Source organism: Silene latifolia, chromosome X (assembly GCF_048544455.1).
Source record: "Silene latifolia isolate original U9 population chromosome X, ASM4854445v1, whole genome shotgun sequence".
In the NCBI taxonomy this organism is placed as follows: domain Eukaryota; kingdom Viridiplantae; phylum Streptophyta; class Magnoliopsida; order Caryophyllales; family Caryophyllaceae; genus Silene; species Silene latifolia.
The window spans coordinates 287,155,308-287,173,930 of NC_133537.1; the positions used below are offsets into that span (position 1 = coordinate 287,155,308).

The window sequence follows — 18,623 nt, forward strand, 5'->3', positions numbered from 1 at the left end:
GGCTTCCTCCACCTTAAGCTCTTCCGGGCACCTCACCACTTTGAACACGTTCTCCATTTCCCTTACCCAATCGCTAAAGAGGCAAGGCTCCCCCACTCCAAGGTACTTGGTGGGGCAGTGGCGTGAGATGGCAGTGCTCACGGCCGAGGCATCCATTGCCGCATCTCTATCTCTAGTGACATTCCTAAGAGCTTCGGTGAGGGCCTCATTTTGAGTAATTAGCCGCTTCATTTCCTCTTTGGACACACGAGGCGAAGGCTAAGGAGTCCTTGCACGGGGTCTCAGCATAATGTCTCTTCAACAAGCATAAAAAACGTCAATACATGCCTCAGAACACGAGCTAATGGGTATTAACCACTATACAGGTCCACTCGATCGAGTGAGGAAAGTCACTCGGTCGAGTGGTGAGCCCACTCGGTCGAGTGGTGATCCCACTCGGTCGAGTGTCTCAACAATCAGAAGGTTTCCCAAAATCCCTAGAGGTCCACTCGATCGAGTGGTCTCACAACTCGGTCGAGTGTCACAACAAACAGAATGTTTCCAGAATTCCCCCATAATCCACTCGGTCGAGTGGCCATATCACTCGGTAGAGTGGAACACACTCGATCGAGTGAGACCTTCACTCGGTCGAGTGTGGCAACTTACAGGAGTTCTTTGGGTTCTAGAAAGGCATCCACTCGGTCGAGTGGGAGGGGCACTCGGTCGGGTGCTATCTAGTCGGCCGAGTTCCTCTCTTCACCTGGTTGAGTACACCTCTTACGGGCTATTTACTCATCACATGGAGGTGTCGCAAGCCTTGATTTCCTAAAAGTGTAGTGCGAACAACAAGTAAAGAAGTACTTTAGATTACATAGATAAATAAGTTGCAATGTTAAGTGACTACAAGTTAAGGGATATGAAAGTCATCCCAATAGTACAACCAAATCGAATAGGAGTTTTAAGTGTCAAAACTAAATAAGAACAAGTGGCGACAACAAGGTAGACCGCTCCCAAAGCCCGCTACTCAAATATGCGCACCTGTCGACACTGCTCCCCATATGGGCGGAAATCACCATATGGTTCATCACAGACATTCAAACCCAAGTGTTAGCTAATGATATAAATGCTCAATGACAAATGAGAGATGCAACTAAACTTACTAATTTAATGAGGCATATAAACATGACAAGTATCCACCAAACTCATCTCCTACAACCGTGACCGGGACATTCCCACGACGTCATCAACACCACCAAGGTACTCGGAACAGGTCTGTGGTACCAGGCCCGAGTGTGACTCAAGTCCCGTGCCAGACCACATGCCTCACCGCATGAGTCCCTCCATAACCCAAGTACTCAATGTGCACATTCACTACTACAAATACAGGCTATAACAACGGTCAAAAACCGTTGTTATATAAAAAAGCGGACGTTGTTAAAGCGTCTGTTGTAAAAGGTTTTAACAACGGTTGGTTTTCTTAAGGAAACTGTTGTTAAAAATATTAACAACGGTTTTAAGTATAAAAACCCGTTGTGGAAAGTGTGACTCAATTTTGGGGGGAAAGTTATAACAACGGGTTTTAATATACAAAACCGTTGTTATAACTAAAGACAACGGGTTGTTTGTAAATAACCGTTGTTGTTTGTTCTTAAAAAATAAAAAAAATTAATTTAAATATTACTAGATGCATGCATAATTACGGCCCGTTATAATTCCGATGCATGCATTATTACTGACATCACTGTGCATATGAACGGACAATATGGAATGAGAAGGGTTAGTAATAAGATTTGAAGCAGCATTGAGAGATATGATGATGATTATGCATGGCACAACTTCCTAACATATATATTAATTAAAAAACAACTCAACCCACACATTGCTTAGTATAAATACATTGCATTATCTCAAATAACATTTCCATTATCTCAATATATACATCTCCAAATCCTAACTGCTAAAACAAACTCCAAATAAATAACCCTACTTAATCTTTCAAAACAAACTCCAAACTCCAACAAAATGAATGATTTCATCCTTAAGACTCTTACTATGATCGAGAACAACAACAGTTTCATCCGCCGGTTGCTCCATATTGAGGAAAGTTTCAAGAGCTACCTTGCGGATGCTCGATACGCACTGAAGGACGCCAAAGAAGATGGCTTGACGGAGCAGCAGCAGTTGCAGCTATATGACGATATAGCAAGCTGGCTTGAACGGAACCTCAAATAGCCAAGGAGGAGAGGACGGATATGATAGAGGAGAATAAGATCCTCTATGAAAATATAAGAATTGCATTTTCATTAATGTAATTTTTTTTTAATTTATGTATATATATATATATATATATATATATATATATATATATATATATATATTAATTATGTTTATCTTGCTTCTTCATCTTGCTTCTTCATTGTTTTACTAACTAATTATGCGAACAATAGTTAAACAAATAACATAATGGTCGATAAAAACACATACATGCAAAAGAAATAATTAGAAAAAGAAAATAATGACGATGAAACTAACAGTGACGGCGATATTTACCTGATAAATACAGAACGTAAGAGACGATAAAATCAACAGTGACGGCGAGAAGATAAAGCGACGATGAGAAAGAGAGAAAGAGAGAAAGAGACGATGAGAAAGTGTGTGTTTTGTGTTTGTGTTTGTCTGCTGTGTTTGTGTTTGTGTATTAAGGGTTGTGTTTTGTGGCTGCAGCAGACTTGTGTTTGTGTGGTTTATAGTATGGAAGGTATTGACAACGGTTATTAAACAACACCCGTTGTCAAATATGTTTTAACAACGGGTTACAAAAGTAACCGTTGTGATTACTTTTCACTAACTTTGCGCCAATTTTGCGCCAAATTATTAACAACGGTTGTGCATGTGTGACCCGTTGTTAAAACTAATAACAACGGTTTTTATAACCATACCCGTTGTAATTAAGTTTAGTAAAATTCGCGCCATACATTCTACAACGTCTATTGTGATTTTCGTGAATAATCGTTGTTAAAGGGGCGTTGTAGTTGCCTGAATTTGTAGTAGTGATTCCCTTGGAGTGGAAGCTCCGACGGGGACTTGAGCGGAAGACGGTTTCCCAACCGCCTTCCGTCTCCAAAACCATCATCGAAATCCCCCAACAATCTCCAATATCAACAATTCACCAACAACAAGAACAATTAACCAAACAAGTATGCCATTAAATTCACACAACAACCAATTCATGCTCATAACTTCATTAATTAATTTTCTCTTCTTTTAATTGCTTATTAACATGTTATAATGCAAGATAATTAACACTAGAGTTATTCACCATACTTATTCTTCCCAAAATCATCTTGAGACCATAATATGTACCAAACCCTAATTATCCAAAACATGTTATAATGCAACTAATATGAGACAAATGTGATCAATGATAATAAATGCACAATTAAACACTCATTTCTTTATAGCTAAGTAGGGGAAACCCTACCTTGCGCTTATCTCCACAAGCCCAAAAGCTACTCACTAGAAATGCTTCTCAATAAAGCTTTCTACATATATTAATTATTACAATCAATACTACAATCTATTATAATAAGCAGACTAATTAAACCCCTTTAATATCCCCTTTAATTCTTACAACTCAATTAAGTAAGGAGTAATCTACTAAATAAATAAGATTGTTAAGACAAGATAGAAGGGAAGAGGAAGTGTAGATCAACCTACAACAAAGAGGAAAGGCTAAGGAAGCAAGAATCTTCTTTAGAAAAATTAGGGTTCTTGAGAGGATTTGATGGTGGGGAATTTAGAGAGATGTGGGAAAGTTTAGAGAGTGGTGTGAATAGTGTTTGAGAAGGGTTTTGTGTGGGAAATCTGAAGTGATAAGGTTATGAAAGCGACATTTCACCAACAATTTTCCCATATAAATCTCGCTCGATTGGTACTCGATCGAGTGGAGGCTCCACTCGGTCGAGTAGGTGGTCACTCGGTCGAGTAACCGATTTTCCAGGCCTTCCAGCCTACTACAATGGAGTACTCGGTCTTCCACTCAGTCAAGTGGAGCTGCACTCGGTCGAGTGGGTTCTTTATTCGGTCTAGTTATTACGTATATAAATACGAGGTATTACATTGCTTACCTTGGGACGGTAGTTAGTCGGTCTTCCTTGAAGAGCTAGATGTGGCTAGTTGAGCCATTTGATTTTCTAGCATCTTGATAGCGGTAGTGTGGGCTTGATCACTCTTTTGTAAGCGAGCCATCAAATCGGTTTGACCCTTAGCCAATTGCATTACCAAAGCTTCAAGTTTCCCCCCTTGGTCATTTTGTTGGGCATTTTGAGGTGGTGGACCTTGTTGTTGTTGGAAGTTTTGTTGTGGAGGTCTTTGTTGTTGGTTTTGAAAACCCGGTGTATTAACAAACCTTTTTTGTTGAGGGATGAATTTATTTTGTTGAGGCACAAAAGTAGTTTTTGGTGGAGGGTTTAGCACATTCTTGCTTTTATAAGACAAGTTCGGATGGAATTTTGAGTTCGGGTTATAAGTATTGGAAAATGTACCTGATGGATAAGAACTTTGTCTAAAAGCTTGATAAGCCCGTACCTCCTCCATAGTAGCTTGGCATAGAGCGGCATAATGACCCGCACCTCCGCAACCTTAACAAACAATGATTTGACTAGTAGAGGACACGGCATTGAGTTGTTGAAGAGAATCTTTAGCATCCCGGTCCGCCAATTGTTGTTGGAGTAATAAGAGTTGAGCTTTCAAAACGGTGGTGTCGGAAGCTTCTTATTTACCTTTGATGGGCACACTCCGGGAATTGAAATATTGCGTGTCATGGATCGCCATGGATTCGATTGTGGCATGAGTAATATCGGTATCAATTTGATCAAACCGCCCATTGTTGGCGGAATCTAGAATCCTTTGGGACTCGGCACAACATCCATTGTAGAATGTTATAGCTAGGAACCAAGCATCCAACCCATGATGTGGGCATTGTCTTTGTAACTCCTTGTACCTCTCTCAAGCTTCATATAAGCTCTCAAGAGCTTGTTGACGGAATCCGGTGATTTGGCTCCTCAAGGTTTGAGTTTTGTCTGGTGGAAAAAACTTTTGATAGAAAGCAAGAGCCAATGTCTCCCAATTTGTGATCCCCATGGCAGTGCGATCAAGGCTATTGATCCATAGCTTTGCCTTGTCCTTCAAAGAGAAAGGGAAAAGTATTTCCCTAATTTGGGCTTGAGTGACGCCCGTTTGCCGAATACGGGAGCAATAATCGCAGAAGTTTTGCACATGCAAGTTGGGATCCTCCAAAGGACTTCCCCCAAATTGCTTTCTCTCCACAAGGCTAATGAAAGTCGGTTTGATCTCGAATTCCGGCGCGGTAATTTGAGTAGTTGTAATACCAACCGGAAGCATAGCCGCGGTGGACTTGGAATGATCGGAAAGTGTCACCATCTTTTTAATTGGAGATGGTGGTGGTGGTGTAGATGATGAACTAGAAACCTCCTCCTCTTCAAGAGTTTTAAGATCGTCTAAGTAAGACTTTCTTGCACTTTCAACTTGCACGGGAGAAACGGCTTCTTTAACTTCTTTCCAGAAACGTCGTCTTCTTTTTTTGGTAAAAGGTAAGCTTCTCATTAAGAATAAGACAAACAATTACAAACTACCACAAAGGTACACTACGAGAAGGTTTTCTCGGGCTCGGAATCCGGTGAAAGCAAATCTCCACTACGAGAAGACCTGGGCATAAGACAACAATCTCTAGAAAATGATAAGTAACGGTCTCAAGGAACAAGTATTCCTTAAGACAAAAGAAAACAAGATAATTTCGCACACCTAAGAAAGATAATTTCCCTAGACACAAATTAATGTAGTAATAAAACCGTGCTCCTCGGCAACGGCGCCAAAATTTGATAGGCTATGTCGCACACCTAACAAAGATAATTTCCATAGACACAAATTAATGTAGTAATAGGGGTCGAACACAAGGAGACGGGGATTGCGCTATGAAATGCTATGAAAAGATTTCTATCAAGTTCGATTACGATTGGTTTGATAATTAGCAAATAAACTGATATAACAATATATGATTAAAGGAGTCTAGAGGAGTCGGGTCACACATGCAATTGTAAATATATAAATTCTGTTGGAGCTAGTGTCCTCCACAATAGTGCATTTACATATTAAATCTCATTAAAGGAATATCATCAGGATATTTATTTTTGATCCTCGTCAGTTGATTAACGTAAATCGATAACGGTTGGTTGACTAGTGTTTGACATTATCGTCGTGAGACGGCGGTGATCAACTGACCCCTTTCGGTCACACCTAAAGGAACGAACCCCAATTTATAACTAATTAATTGTATGAGATACAATTTATTTAGTCCCTTGATTTATTGACTAATAGGTTAGTCGATTATTTTTAGAGAGATTTCGAGTTGCGAACTCGAGGCGCGGTTGTTATTATTTAATTATGCGATAATTGAATAATAAATTTATTGAGACGGATTTTAGTTAATTAATTGTTAATTCACTAAAATTGTACTAATTGATTAATATGATTAATATTAGTACGTAAATAATATGTGTAGCGGTATACGTATATTTACGGAGTGTTTTGAACAAAATTAATCGGGAAGTATTTAAACATGAAACGATGTTTAAAGTAAAATTACACGTATTTGTGCGACAAATATAAGAACCAACATGGACTCATAAATGGGCATTGGACCGTGTAAATTGCATGAGTAATTGTGAATAAAACATCATGATTGCACTTTTGTTTTTGCACTTCCCTATTTTACTTTTGCTCTATTTTATGCTCAACTCAATTGGACATAAAAAAGAGAAAAGACACTCCCTCACTCAACCCCTCAAAACCGGTCCCCCAAACCCCCCATTATAGACCAACTTTTGCTCTTTTTTCTACTCACTTGAATTCACTTTTGCATGTGAAGTATTGAGTTGGTTCCTCTCTCTAAAATAATAAAAACCATCATTTACTAAGTTGTTAGTAATCTAAAATAATTACTAAGATTGTTAGTATTATTTACATATTATCAAGGGTAGATTTAACAAATATCTAGTTAGTATTTGTTAGATTATTGGGTACTTTGTTCTTGGGTGCTACTTGAAGGAAACTTTCTCTTTGAAGGTTTGTTCTAGGAGGATCATCCATTTTTATTTAGCACAAGAACAATCTAGATAGGTGATCTAGATTGTGCCCATATTACCATTAAAATCAATGTAAGGAAATTGTTTTTCCTTAATCTTTATTTTTATGCTTTTATATTAGCATGCATGTTACATAGATCACTAAAATAACATATTATGAGATAATTTGTTTTTAATTAGAGAGTCTAATTGAGATCTATGATCTTTCAAATTCATGTTAAACTCATAAATGATAACATTGTCAATTGTTTAGGCTTAAAGACACTCACCTCACGATATTAGTGTCAACCATAGATCGGGTCCTAGAGAAACTCTCGTTTATGACTAGGTCGTCCTACTACACATGCTTAGTCTAATCCGATTCCGTGCCTCTCGACTTATAGAACGAATTAACAAACTTAATCGATGATTATGGCCACTAAACAAAGATTAATCGTGACGATACAAACATGTGATAGAAACAGTTAAACAATATTATATCAACCTAATTTATCATTTTATATATATTGGTTATTGCATGGCTTCCCTAGTCCCTAGACTAAGGAAATTTAGCTACTCATATTGAGATGTAAACTACAAACTTTGATGTAAGAAATGCTAGACATGATTATAGAAATGATATAAACTAAATGGTGAATCATAGAATGTAATAATAAACTATGTGATTAAAATACTAATGATAAAACTATGTGATAACTAAAATAGAAATGTAACCTAAATAAACTAGAATTTAGAATTACCGAAATAGAAATGGAACTTGAACTAGGAACTTGCAAGGAAGAACAATTGAGAACCAAATGCTTGAATAAATAAGAACCAAATGTTTAACAATAACCAAATGCTTAACAATATTAAAACTAGGATGAAAACTATAAGAGAATTTTGTGTGCTAAAGAATACAAGAAATATGAGAATGAATGATGAAAACTGGATGCTAATTAGTTCGGACCTAGCTCTCTATTTATAGGGAGCTAGGAATTGAAACGTATGCGCATAGAGCAAGGTAACCCCGATCGGGGTCGTGGTTTTCTAGCTCGTTCTCCTCAATTCCTCTTGTTAATGCTTATGGAATCCAATGCTTAGCGATAAATGCCTTATTAAGCGTCCGATAATGATCTTTAATCTTGTCAATTACAATTTTGAATCCATCATAAAACATGTGAGATGGTGGTACTGAGACTCAATATCATCCAATTATATTTTATCATTGTCCATTATAATTTATTTTAATTTTTTTACGCCAAAATAATAACGATAAATAAATAAGGTAATCAGGGGCGGATCTACACTAGGCTGAAGCACAATGTTAAACTTTGATAAATAAATTTTAGTTGTAATAAGAATCATTAACCTCTAGTAACACAAGTGGATGGAATGGTGTTAGATTCAGGATTTGAGAGATCAAATTCCATACCATCACAAAATCTCACTTCAGACGGACACTATCCATCTAAAGTTGTAGACGAGTCAAATATGTCACCACTTTCATATAATAAGACAAACAACAAGTGAGATGGTGGGATTATCTTATTATGAAAGTGATGACATATTTAACATGTTTACATCTTCAAACGGATATACCCGTCTACAATAAAACTAATTATACCAACATTCTCTGTGTTTTTCCCCAAACTTGTTCTTTTTGTTATTTATAATTTACCACTATTTAAGTAGTGCTTCATATTTTGTACTCCCTCCGCTTAAATCATTTATTTACCTTTTTATTTATTTTCACAAATTTTTTCTTTGTTATTTATAATACCACTATTTAAGTACTCCGTATTTTATACTTCCTCCGTCTCAATCATTTATTTACCTCTCTTACTTTTTGTAAGGCATTATTTAGTCAAATGCATATAAATAATGGTGACGGATAGGGATGTCAATGGATCGGGTTCGGGTCGGGTGAAGCTTCACCCGCATCTAGGGATGTCAATGGGGCGGGGTGGGTGCAGAGGAGGGGTAACCCGCACCCGCATCCGCGAAATATAATGCGTACCCACACCCGCCCCGCGACCCGCAGCGGGTTGAACTTTTCAAACCCGTCCCCGCTCCGCGGAGACCCGTTGACCCGCCAAATTACCTATCTTCTCACAAAACAATTTTTAAAAATATAAATCTTGAATCTAAAACATACTAGTCTCGTACTCTTGTACATCTTATACAAATAAATTTCCGCAAAATGGTCTAACATTTAATTAATTAGTACACAAGTTTTTTTTAGGGTATTGCTCTTTCACATACGCACTTTACTCTTTTACATACGCATATTACACTTTTACCTCTTCCATTTTTCAATTTTCTTTCATCCCTCGTCTCTCATATTCCATATTCCCCACCATTGCCACCACCTCCATTCCCTACCGGACCACCACCAACCCCCTATCACTAGCGATCCCACCCACCAGAGATACCGCCTGCTTACCCCAACCGCCGATAATTACAGTCGCGACTCCACCAACAAACCACCCTGGCCTTCACGCAACCCCGGTCGATCTTGATAACGTAATAATTCCCGCACGACCGCACACCATCATCTTCCCTATTTTCTCATTCATGTTAAAATTCATTAATTGAACAAAATGACAAGACAATTTGATTGAAATATCAAATTGACAAGGAATATGGACATTGTATTGGTATTTCATATAGTTGAAGAATTTGCGAAATGCGGCACTGCAATATTGCGTCAAACAAAGCAATCATATTAATTCCACTAATAAAAGCGAGAACTTCTTGCCAAGTCAGTCCAAAATAGTTAGTAAAACGCAAATTGCATGTCTTTCAACTCAGCCAAGTTAATTCTTGCGCAATGCAATTTTGTCTAATATAAAGCAAATTAATGTAGTTTTTTTTTATAAATCGAAGTAATAATTTGTTCAATAAGATTCATAATTGAAGAACTTGAGTGAAATTTAATTAGGATTTTTTAGGAGAGAAGGAAAAGATAAGATTAAGGTTTTTTAGTTGAGGAAAGGATAGTGTTTGGAAATATTATGAAAAAAATATATGTGAAAGAGTAAAAGTCGTATGTGAAAGAGTAACACCGTTTTTTTAAACCACGAAATAGTTTGAGGATTAACGTTTCTTTTTTTTTTTTTTTTTTGGGTTTAGGTTTGTTGGGTATTTGGGTGGGTAAGAACTAAGAAGTAGATTGAATTTGTCTAGGTGTATGAAAAAAATGGTTTAAACTTTTTATCCAAGTTATAAATTTTATTTTTATATAATATAAATATGTCTAAGTTTATGAGTAATGCGAGTATAAGCGGAGCGGGGACATGCGAGGCGGGGCGGGCGGGGTGGTGTGAGGCAGGGTGGGTATGGGGCGGGTCTCACATGATACCCACACCCGCCCCACGACCCGCGACGAATGACACTTTTAAAACCCATCCCCGCCCCACGACCCATCAAATCATTACCCCCACCCGCCCCAAGTGGGGTGGGTGTGGGGCGAGACCCGCCAAAACCCACCCCACTGACATCCTTGCCGCATCCATCCATCACATTAAAAACCTCATTCAACCCATCCATCATCCGCGCAACTTATCATCCATCATCCATCCATCCATCATCCGCGGATGAAACGGGTGGATCGGGTGATAAATGGGTGATGATTTAATTATGTTTATAAGCCTACAAAAGTATTGAATTTTATTTGATCCAAAAATATATAAGGTAAATTAGTATTAGACCAAGTACTTTAAAAATCTTGTAACTTAATGTTTGCTTGAACATAAAAAAAAAGTAAGTAAATTAGTATTGGCTAGCTTAAATTTTATATAAATACGTAGTTTTTTTTTCAAAAAAGGAAAAATATCGGGTGACGGATGGATGACGGGTTAGATTTAACTTCATCCATCATCCATTTATTTCATCCATCATCCATTTATTTTGGGTTTTTGTCCATCTATTTAAATCGGGTGGATGGATATTTAGCGCATGCGGGTGAGATTGACGTCCCTAGTGACGGAGGGAATACATGTTTAATTTTTTTTTTTTTACTCGGACGAATGGCGTATACTAATTGCTTATATTTGGAACCACCTTAATTTTAAAAGAGTGTACTTGCTCCAACTCAATTCAACTAGCTGTGGTTGCTTCTTAAACAATCTCTCTTGATTTGTACTCCGTATAAAATAGATACCACGTTACAACCTCAATTACGCCAATCCTGATTGTTTCATTCACATTTGTACGGTTCATGTAGTCACTAGTTATCGAAGGGATTAATAGAGGGTTGAAGGGCCAACGTAAATTTTGGACCCTGTGATAACGAGTGTGGAACGGCTTAGGCAACTTTTATAAATTTTGAAGATAGGTTGGTTGTTCATACATAAGTTTTTCCAGGCTAAATCCCATGCTCAAAACAACACATAAATTATCAAATGCAGGTGAGCGACAAAACAAGAACCCTCCACCAAAACATAAAAGTCTCATACTTTGATATATTGGCATCCTATGAGAGTGAACTTAAACCTGAAAGAGTTGAGACAGCAAAATGACTGGAATTATCAGCAACTTGAGTTCTTCTGCGGCTCTGAGAGAGAATTCTTGCTAGAAAACTCTACTATCTTCCCATCAATCCTGGCGTTCCGAAAGAAATTTGCTAATTCTGTATCATCATCTTCTTTTTTCTTGTTTTCAATTGATACTCTGTTAATGGAGTGCCGCCAACAGTGGATGGGGAGGGGATTCCAGCAACCACATCTTTTCTGGCCTTTCAATGGCATCTCATATATCAACTGTGACAAACAAAACACAATCTCCTGTCACCATTTTTTTCAGTTTGACAGTAACAATGAAAAATGCAGAACAATGCATGTTAGCAGCTTAAATACAAAGCCTGCAAACTGTTTATTAATTTATTTGATTTGTGAATTCAGCCAGATTTCTGAATTATACTATATCAGGGCTTCACACAATCAACAAGAATCTTCAAAATCGGCTAATAGGAACGAGATTGTCATAAAACTATGCATCTGATGACTTGTTTGATTAAAACAAATCAGTAAGTGCAATTTTAACATCTATTACGGACTATTTCATAATATTCCTCATGCATGGTTTTTTTTTACCTTCGATAATCGAAATTCAATAGTCTCAAGTGTCTAACCAAATGTGTAATGCAAGAACGGAAGTCGAAGCAAGGAACTGAACTATAAATCACAAGACAGAAAGAAAGTAGTGAAGACTGCTCATGAGCCGTAATTAAACATAGACTCTAATTTGTAGCTAACCAGCTAAATAACCCTTCGAAAAATAAAGCAATCCGCTTTAATGAAGTTACTAAGTTAGTGTCATAGATTCAGCAAATCAAAAGCTGTATAAGTAAGACATATGCAAGTTTCTTCCATCCACATTTGGTGCATATACTACAGTATTTGGAACTTAAATTAACATCATGTTTATTCTCTAACATTTTTGTCCAAATCCAAGCGATTGACAATTATTCATGGGCTAATGAACAGTTGAACACAATCCACAGTTTGCAAGATCATACAATCATACTCCGTATCAGACTCTTTAACAGCACTCAGAAGTCGAATCAAGGACCTGAACTATAAATCACAAGGCAGGCAGAAAGGAATGAAGATTGCACGTGAGCCTTTACTAAATACAGACTCTAAATTGAAGCTTGAGTAACCCTTTAAAAATATAAAGCAATCCGTTCTAATGAAGATAGTGTCACAGTTTTAGCAAATCCTAAGCTGAATAAGCAAGACATACACCAACTTTCTTCCATCTACATACACATTACACAGCCATACGCATGATATAATTGCCAATTAAAACAAATCGAACCACCAAAACAAAGATGCACAAAGCGACATGTAGAAGAATGAACATATACCTCAAGCGACTTCCAGATCTGATCATGGCTGTTATAAATTGTTATAGTTTCTAAACAAGGAGCAAGCCATAAGAGACCTTCGATAAAACTGACAGGTGTACGCTTCTTAAAGGATGCACGAATCTCTACAGTTAAATGTTTCACACCAGAGAGAGGAGGCCGAGTCTTCATCCTTACACTTTGTGGAACTATAAGATCCTATGTTAACAGCAACAACAGTAAACACGTCATCACGAAATAAATATCACAAACAATCTAATACAACATTACCATAGTGGCTTAAATGCTACACATCTATGAAGAATAGAGGGGTTGAATATATGCAAATTGAGTCAAGAATTGCATAAAAACAAAGTTACTTCATGAAAGAAGATGCACAAACAGCTTAACAACTCCGTAAGTTTCATTATTATTGATTATTTCCAATACAAAGCAGGCAAATCTTTTGACAACAATATTCCAATGCCGCAAAGCCTCCTACGTGTGGTGGGGTGGCAGGGTCGGATGTGTAAAACTTTATTACTTTGGATGTTTTGTGATATAAAAAGATGGCTTTGTTAATGTAACAATGTATCATACAGCGGCGTTCTACTTCACTGATGCAAGAATGAAGCATAGAGACTCTAGAAAGCCATTTGCTTTACTCCATATTCGTAAGCCGGAAGTTAGAGTCTCTTTGACTCATTATAATCGAATATAATTTGATAGCACTGTAATGAAAATGCAATGCAGAGGAAGAAAACATATTAAAGAGACAAAGTAGGTTCTTGAAGTACCTTTACAAAGCCAACACAAATTACCAAACGTTCACAATGACGGAACTTTGCAAAGAACTTAACAAGGCGTGCATACCACTTGTCAGTTTTATCTTCAAGCTCTAACCAAATGGAAGCCTCCTTCAACCTTGGTGTCAAACCTCTAAGCGGTAATTCTATAGGTTTATCATCCTCAAAGTAAAAATACTTGAGATTTGGAGCATTAATTGTAGCTTTCAGAATCCATTCACATCGTATAAGCTCCAAATGAACTAAACGAGGGCTCGAAATATCAATGAACCGCAAGCAATCGCAGTAATACAAGTGTAACTCCTCAAGAGCCGGAAGATCTCCAAGAAGAAAATGCAAGTCCATATCGTCTAGAGCAGCACCAACAGCTTTGAACTTTTTCAAATTCGTGCAATCGATTAATTCAAAGTCACAATACCCTTCATTATCACAAAGATCTTCGCACTCATAAGTCAGCTCTATCAGACTAGGAGCTTCAATTTCAATTCCTAACCGTTTAGCATAACGGTACTTAATCTTGGCCTTCTTGAGTTTAGTAAGACCCGATATTTCAAGCTGATGCAAGTCATAGCAAGTATCGCAATTGAAATCCTCGAGATTACGGCAATTAGCAAGTAAATTAGCCATCGCTTCGTCAGTAATAAATACATATGTAAGAGACAAATAACACAATGAAGGCAGGCTTATATCAATCAAAGAAGATTCATTCACTTCACAGTTAATCAATGTTAACTTAGTGATCAAATTGGAGCTCAAAACAGTCTTAGGTAAACTATACCTAATCTCCTCGTATGAGTCAAATCCCAGTTGAAGTTCGAACTCTTGAAGTCGATACCCAAAAGCACAATCAACCCAATTATCGACTCGAGATTTTAACTGAGGCACAAAACCAGGCACATAAAGCTTAAGCTTTTCAAGCATCAAAATGGAGACAAAAGCTCGATCGAGAAAGTTGTAAAATAATTCCCTGATTGTAAGAACGTCGTCATTGTCACGTCGGCCAAAATATTTATTGACAGCAAGTGATCTAGGAAGCATAAGCCATCTAAAATCTAAGATAGGCAGTTGAGTCCATAATGCACGCCAAGTGTTTGATAAAATGCCAGTTCGAACAGCATCTTTTGTTGGTAGAAATGAGAGTATGTGTGCCCTAATGGGATCTGGTAAACTGGATAATCTATCAACACCATTGTCTAATTTAAGCTTCTTTACCATTTCCATGGTGATCTTGTCGGTGGAATTGTGGTGAGTTTTTTTTGTTAAAAGAATTGTGGTGAGTTAGAAATTGGGGGAAGTTGGAAGTGCAAAACCCTAATTAAGATCTCATGGAATATTTGATACGGAGTGGAGTCCAACTGTCCAAGTACTTATAACTTCTCGAAATTTAAATAAACCCGCCAAATTGGAAGTTAGCGCCACATTTATCTTTGTTTTTTTTGGGTTTTTTTTGATAACTGCTACCATAAGTAAACTAATTTTTGAGAACTGCTATTAAGGTAATAAAAGTTTAAAAAATGCTACCATAATTCTTGCTTTGTTAAAAATTCAGTACCAATTCATTAAACGGGCCTACTTGAATCAATCTAAGTCATTCATTTCAAATGTTTAGTTTAAGTTATATTTTTCATACCTATTATACCCTTCCTCCATCTTTATAACATACCCTCTTCTTCACTTCCTTACACTTTAATTACTTCAACAGTTCAACTCCATTAATTCTTCTTCAATTTCTCATTTATTCTTCCCTAATTCTTATTTCCCCAATTGAAGCTATTCATTGAATCTTTCTCTTTGAATCTATTATCAGGTAACAATTCCTTTCAATTCATTCATTCTCTTTCCTTCTACTCCATTAATTATTACTTTTAAATCTCGTTCTGAAATTAGGGTTTTCCAAAATCTGGGTTTATTTGAATCTTGCAGCAGCAACAATGTTTAGGGCTTCCTATTCTGAGTCCAATTACAGGGATGTTAAGTGTAGATGTGGGGTTACAGTAGCCTTATTGAAGTCATGGACACAAGAGAACCCTGGAAGAAGATTCATTAAGTGCAAGTCTTCAAACCCTAATTCAACTCATGGATGTGGGTATTTTAGATGGTATGATGAAGAACAAATAGGGTGGCAAAGAAACACAATTAATCAGTTGATATTGGAGAAGAAGGTACTAGAATGTGATTTGATGATGATCAAGTGGGAGAATGCACACTTGTTGGAGCAGAATAAGAAGCTCAAGGAAGCCACTGCCATTCTTAGGCAAATTAAGGCATATGATGATGAGGTTGTTGTTAATTGAAACAACAATATGAAGAGCAGTAGAACACTGTTGAAATGGATTTTTGTTGTTGTTTGCCTTTTAGTAGTTTTATTTAGCCTTCTATTGAAATTGTAAACTTGTCAGTTAGATAGCTTCTAAGGCATATGTTAGTTTATAGGTTTAGCAGTTCAAATGAAATCATTTGAGCAATTTTCTAATGTAAAATGAAAAACCTATAAATAAAGGAGGGTTGCATTTTCTGTTCAAATGTTGTTAAAAATAGACATGTTGATTCAATTTTCTTCTTCTTTTGATTTCCTTGTTCAAGTAACAATAAACTGGAAAAGCTTTTGGAAAAGAGACAATTAAACCAAGTAACATTGAAATAGATTGTTAAATTGTCTTACAAACCCATGATGAAATAAGCACTTAATTGTTTGACATAATTGTTCAACAAAAACCAAAACATAACTAAAAGCATTACAAGTCCATCATCAGTCCTCAAAAGCTAGCTTCCTCTTTGAATTTGCAGCAGGTGCTCCATGATTAGCACTAGCTTGATTCTCTTGGACACTTGGTTGCTGGCTAAATGAAGGGCCAGATAATGCATCCACCACTGCAGCATCTTGTAGCTTCTTTGCCTTTCTTCTTGCAACACCATCCCTTACCTTGGCACTCCAGGCTGATTTACTCATCCCTCTTGTTGCTGTCACCTTCTCCTTTTCTTGACTCATTGGAGGGTTCTTACAAGTCTTCATATTATGGCCATTCAAGCCACACTTGCCACAAGTTTTAATCTGCCTCATTTTTTTAGGCTGTCCACTAGTTCCCTCTCCTACCTCTCTTCTCCTCTTTTTTAGCTTAGGTCTGCCAGACAGCTTCTTGAATGGTGGTGGTGTAGGAGATGTGAGCCCAACTTTCTCCCAGACTTCATATCCAGGCATGGCTGCTATGGGATGTAATACTCCGTATTTATAAGTCTTGGGGTACTCTATCGAGTAGGCCTTACTCTGCCGAGTAAGGGTAAGTTGCGAAATAGAATAGTTTCGACTGTTGGGTACTCGATCGAGTAGGCTGGGGTACTCGATCGAGTAAGGGGTACTCGATCGAGTACCTTGGGTACTCGATCGAGTGTCCGGTTTTACGGGGAGTTTTCTCGGGTTTTGTTAATTATGCGATTAAGGTATTTAAGTATCGTCGTCATTGTTTTAAATCACTTTTACAAAACCTAAAACCCTGTTTAAGAGAGAAAGCAACAAGTTCATCTTCCTAATCGCATTCTTAGCAATTCCGGAGTTAAGGACGGTCGGTTCTTGTCGTTATTCGTATCGTTGAGTTCCTTGCGTCGAGGGTAAGATCTACGTACCCTTTTTATTGTTTTTCCCTTGTTTTGGTTAAACCCTAATTTAGAGATTGGGGGTTTTTGTGTGTAGTATGTGATGTGTAGCCTCTATGTGTTATATGATAGGAGGAGGGTTCGTAGAAGAGGCTTTTGATAATTTGTTGATACCGTCTCGATGTTGTGCTTTCGCAGTAGGATTTCTACTCGTATTAGTCCCATAATGGGATATTGGTGATGTCTTTGTATTTGGTTGTTTGATATAATGATTGTCTTGTGGTTGTGGTTGTGATTCTTGTTGATGGTTCTCGAGATGCGTTCTCGGTGAGTGGGGTCACTTGCGGGGAGTGACTTCACGCCCTAGTTTCGCCCTTCGTGGAACCCGCCACGGAAGGGGGTGTGCACATTAATGGACAGGGTTATCGCTCACTATGTGGAGCGGGGATTTGGTGGGTACGGCTGCGGTCCCCCACTGGCAGGGCTGGTCCAGTGGACAGTCAGGATTGAGATGATGGGAGTTGGTTGGCTGTGTGTGTGTGTGTGTGTGTGACAGTTAAGGTCTGCATTTATCTTATTATTGTTATACATATTGATTGTGTGATTAATCGACCCGGTGTTGTTTTGTAAACTGCGGTGATCCATTCGGGGATGGTGAGCGAGATATTGAGCGAGGTATTGAGATGATCTTGGGATAGCCTGGGATGCCACGACATGATGATAGGAGTCTTCCGTTGTAGCCTTTAGTTTATTTACATTTGATTAGACATGATCGGTTTGAAATCATGTAACGTACTTTTGGTTTGGTTTTGAGGATTGTATCTGTTCACTAAATTATTTATAATAAACGTTGTTTCTTTATTGTTGTTTGATTATCATTGCCTCGGGTAATCGAGATGGTAATGTCTTCATACCTGAGTGGTCCTGGTAAGGCACTTGGAGTATGGGGGTGTTACAAATGGTATCAGAGCGACGATCCTGAAACCTGTAACCAATGAACTTAATGAACATAGGGAGTCAATTAAAATGAACCCGGGGTAAAAGTTGTAGGAGCTAGTGCAAAGGCTTGGGAGACGTCCTAAAGTCGCAGGGGTCGCCCTACAACTTTGAACCGGTCACATGGGGGAAGTGTTTGTCGAGTCGTATGTGAGTTTGGTTAACTGGTTTACGAATGTGATGGAATGTGTTAATTGTTGGATGTTAAAGTAGAAAGTTGAGCATGTGAAAGGAAATGGTGATATGAGGAAACTTGTT

General features: G+C 37.7%; 1 protein-coding gene and 1 non-coding gene across 2 annotated transcripts; one reads left to right on the forward strand and one right to left on the reverse strand.

Moving 5' to 3' along the window:
* Positions 1 to 4,942: 4,942 nt before the first annotated feature.
* LOC141625239 (small nucleolar RNA R71) lies at positions 4,943 to 5,050 on the forward strand. The gene has a single exon (XR_012535029.1). It is a non-coding gene; the product is annotated as a small nucleolar RNA R71 (small nucleolar RNA).
* A 6,362-nt stretch (positions 5,051 to 11,412) lies between these two features.
* On the reverse strand, positions 11,413 to 15,131 carry LOC141616831 (putative F-box/FBD/LRR-repeat protein At2g05300). Its single transcript, XM_074433983.1, has 3 exons — positions 13,770 to 15,131; positions 12,994 to 13,191; positions 11,413 to 11,884 (listed from the first exon to the last, which is right to left on the reverse strand). The coding sequence occupies exons 1-3, from the start codon at positions 14,997 to 14,999 to the stop codon at positions 11,654 to 11,656; spliced, it is 1,659 nt and encodes a 552-aa protein (XP_074290084.1). The 5' UTR covers positions 15,000 to 15,131; the 3' UTR covers positions 11,413 to 11,653.
* Between the last annotated feature and the right edge of the window lie 3,492 nt (positions 15,132 to 18,623).

What these genes read in the sequence shown, in the direction of transcription:
- LOC141616831 (XM_074433983.1), bottom strand. Translation starts at nt 14,999, where the DNA reads ATGGAAATGGTAAAGAAGCTTAAATTAGACAATGGTGTTGATAGATTA. An exon ending in TTTGTGTTGGCTTTGTAAAG is followed by an intron (nt 13,192 to 13,769) that starts GTACTTCAAGAA and finishes CTGTTAACATAG; the next exon opens with GATCTTATAGTTCCACAAAG. An exon ending in AGATCTGGAAGTCGCTTGAG is followed by an intron (nt 11,885 to 12,993) that starts GTATATGTTCAT and finishes TGTTTGTCACAG; the next exon opens with TTGATATATGAGATGCCATT.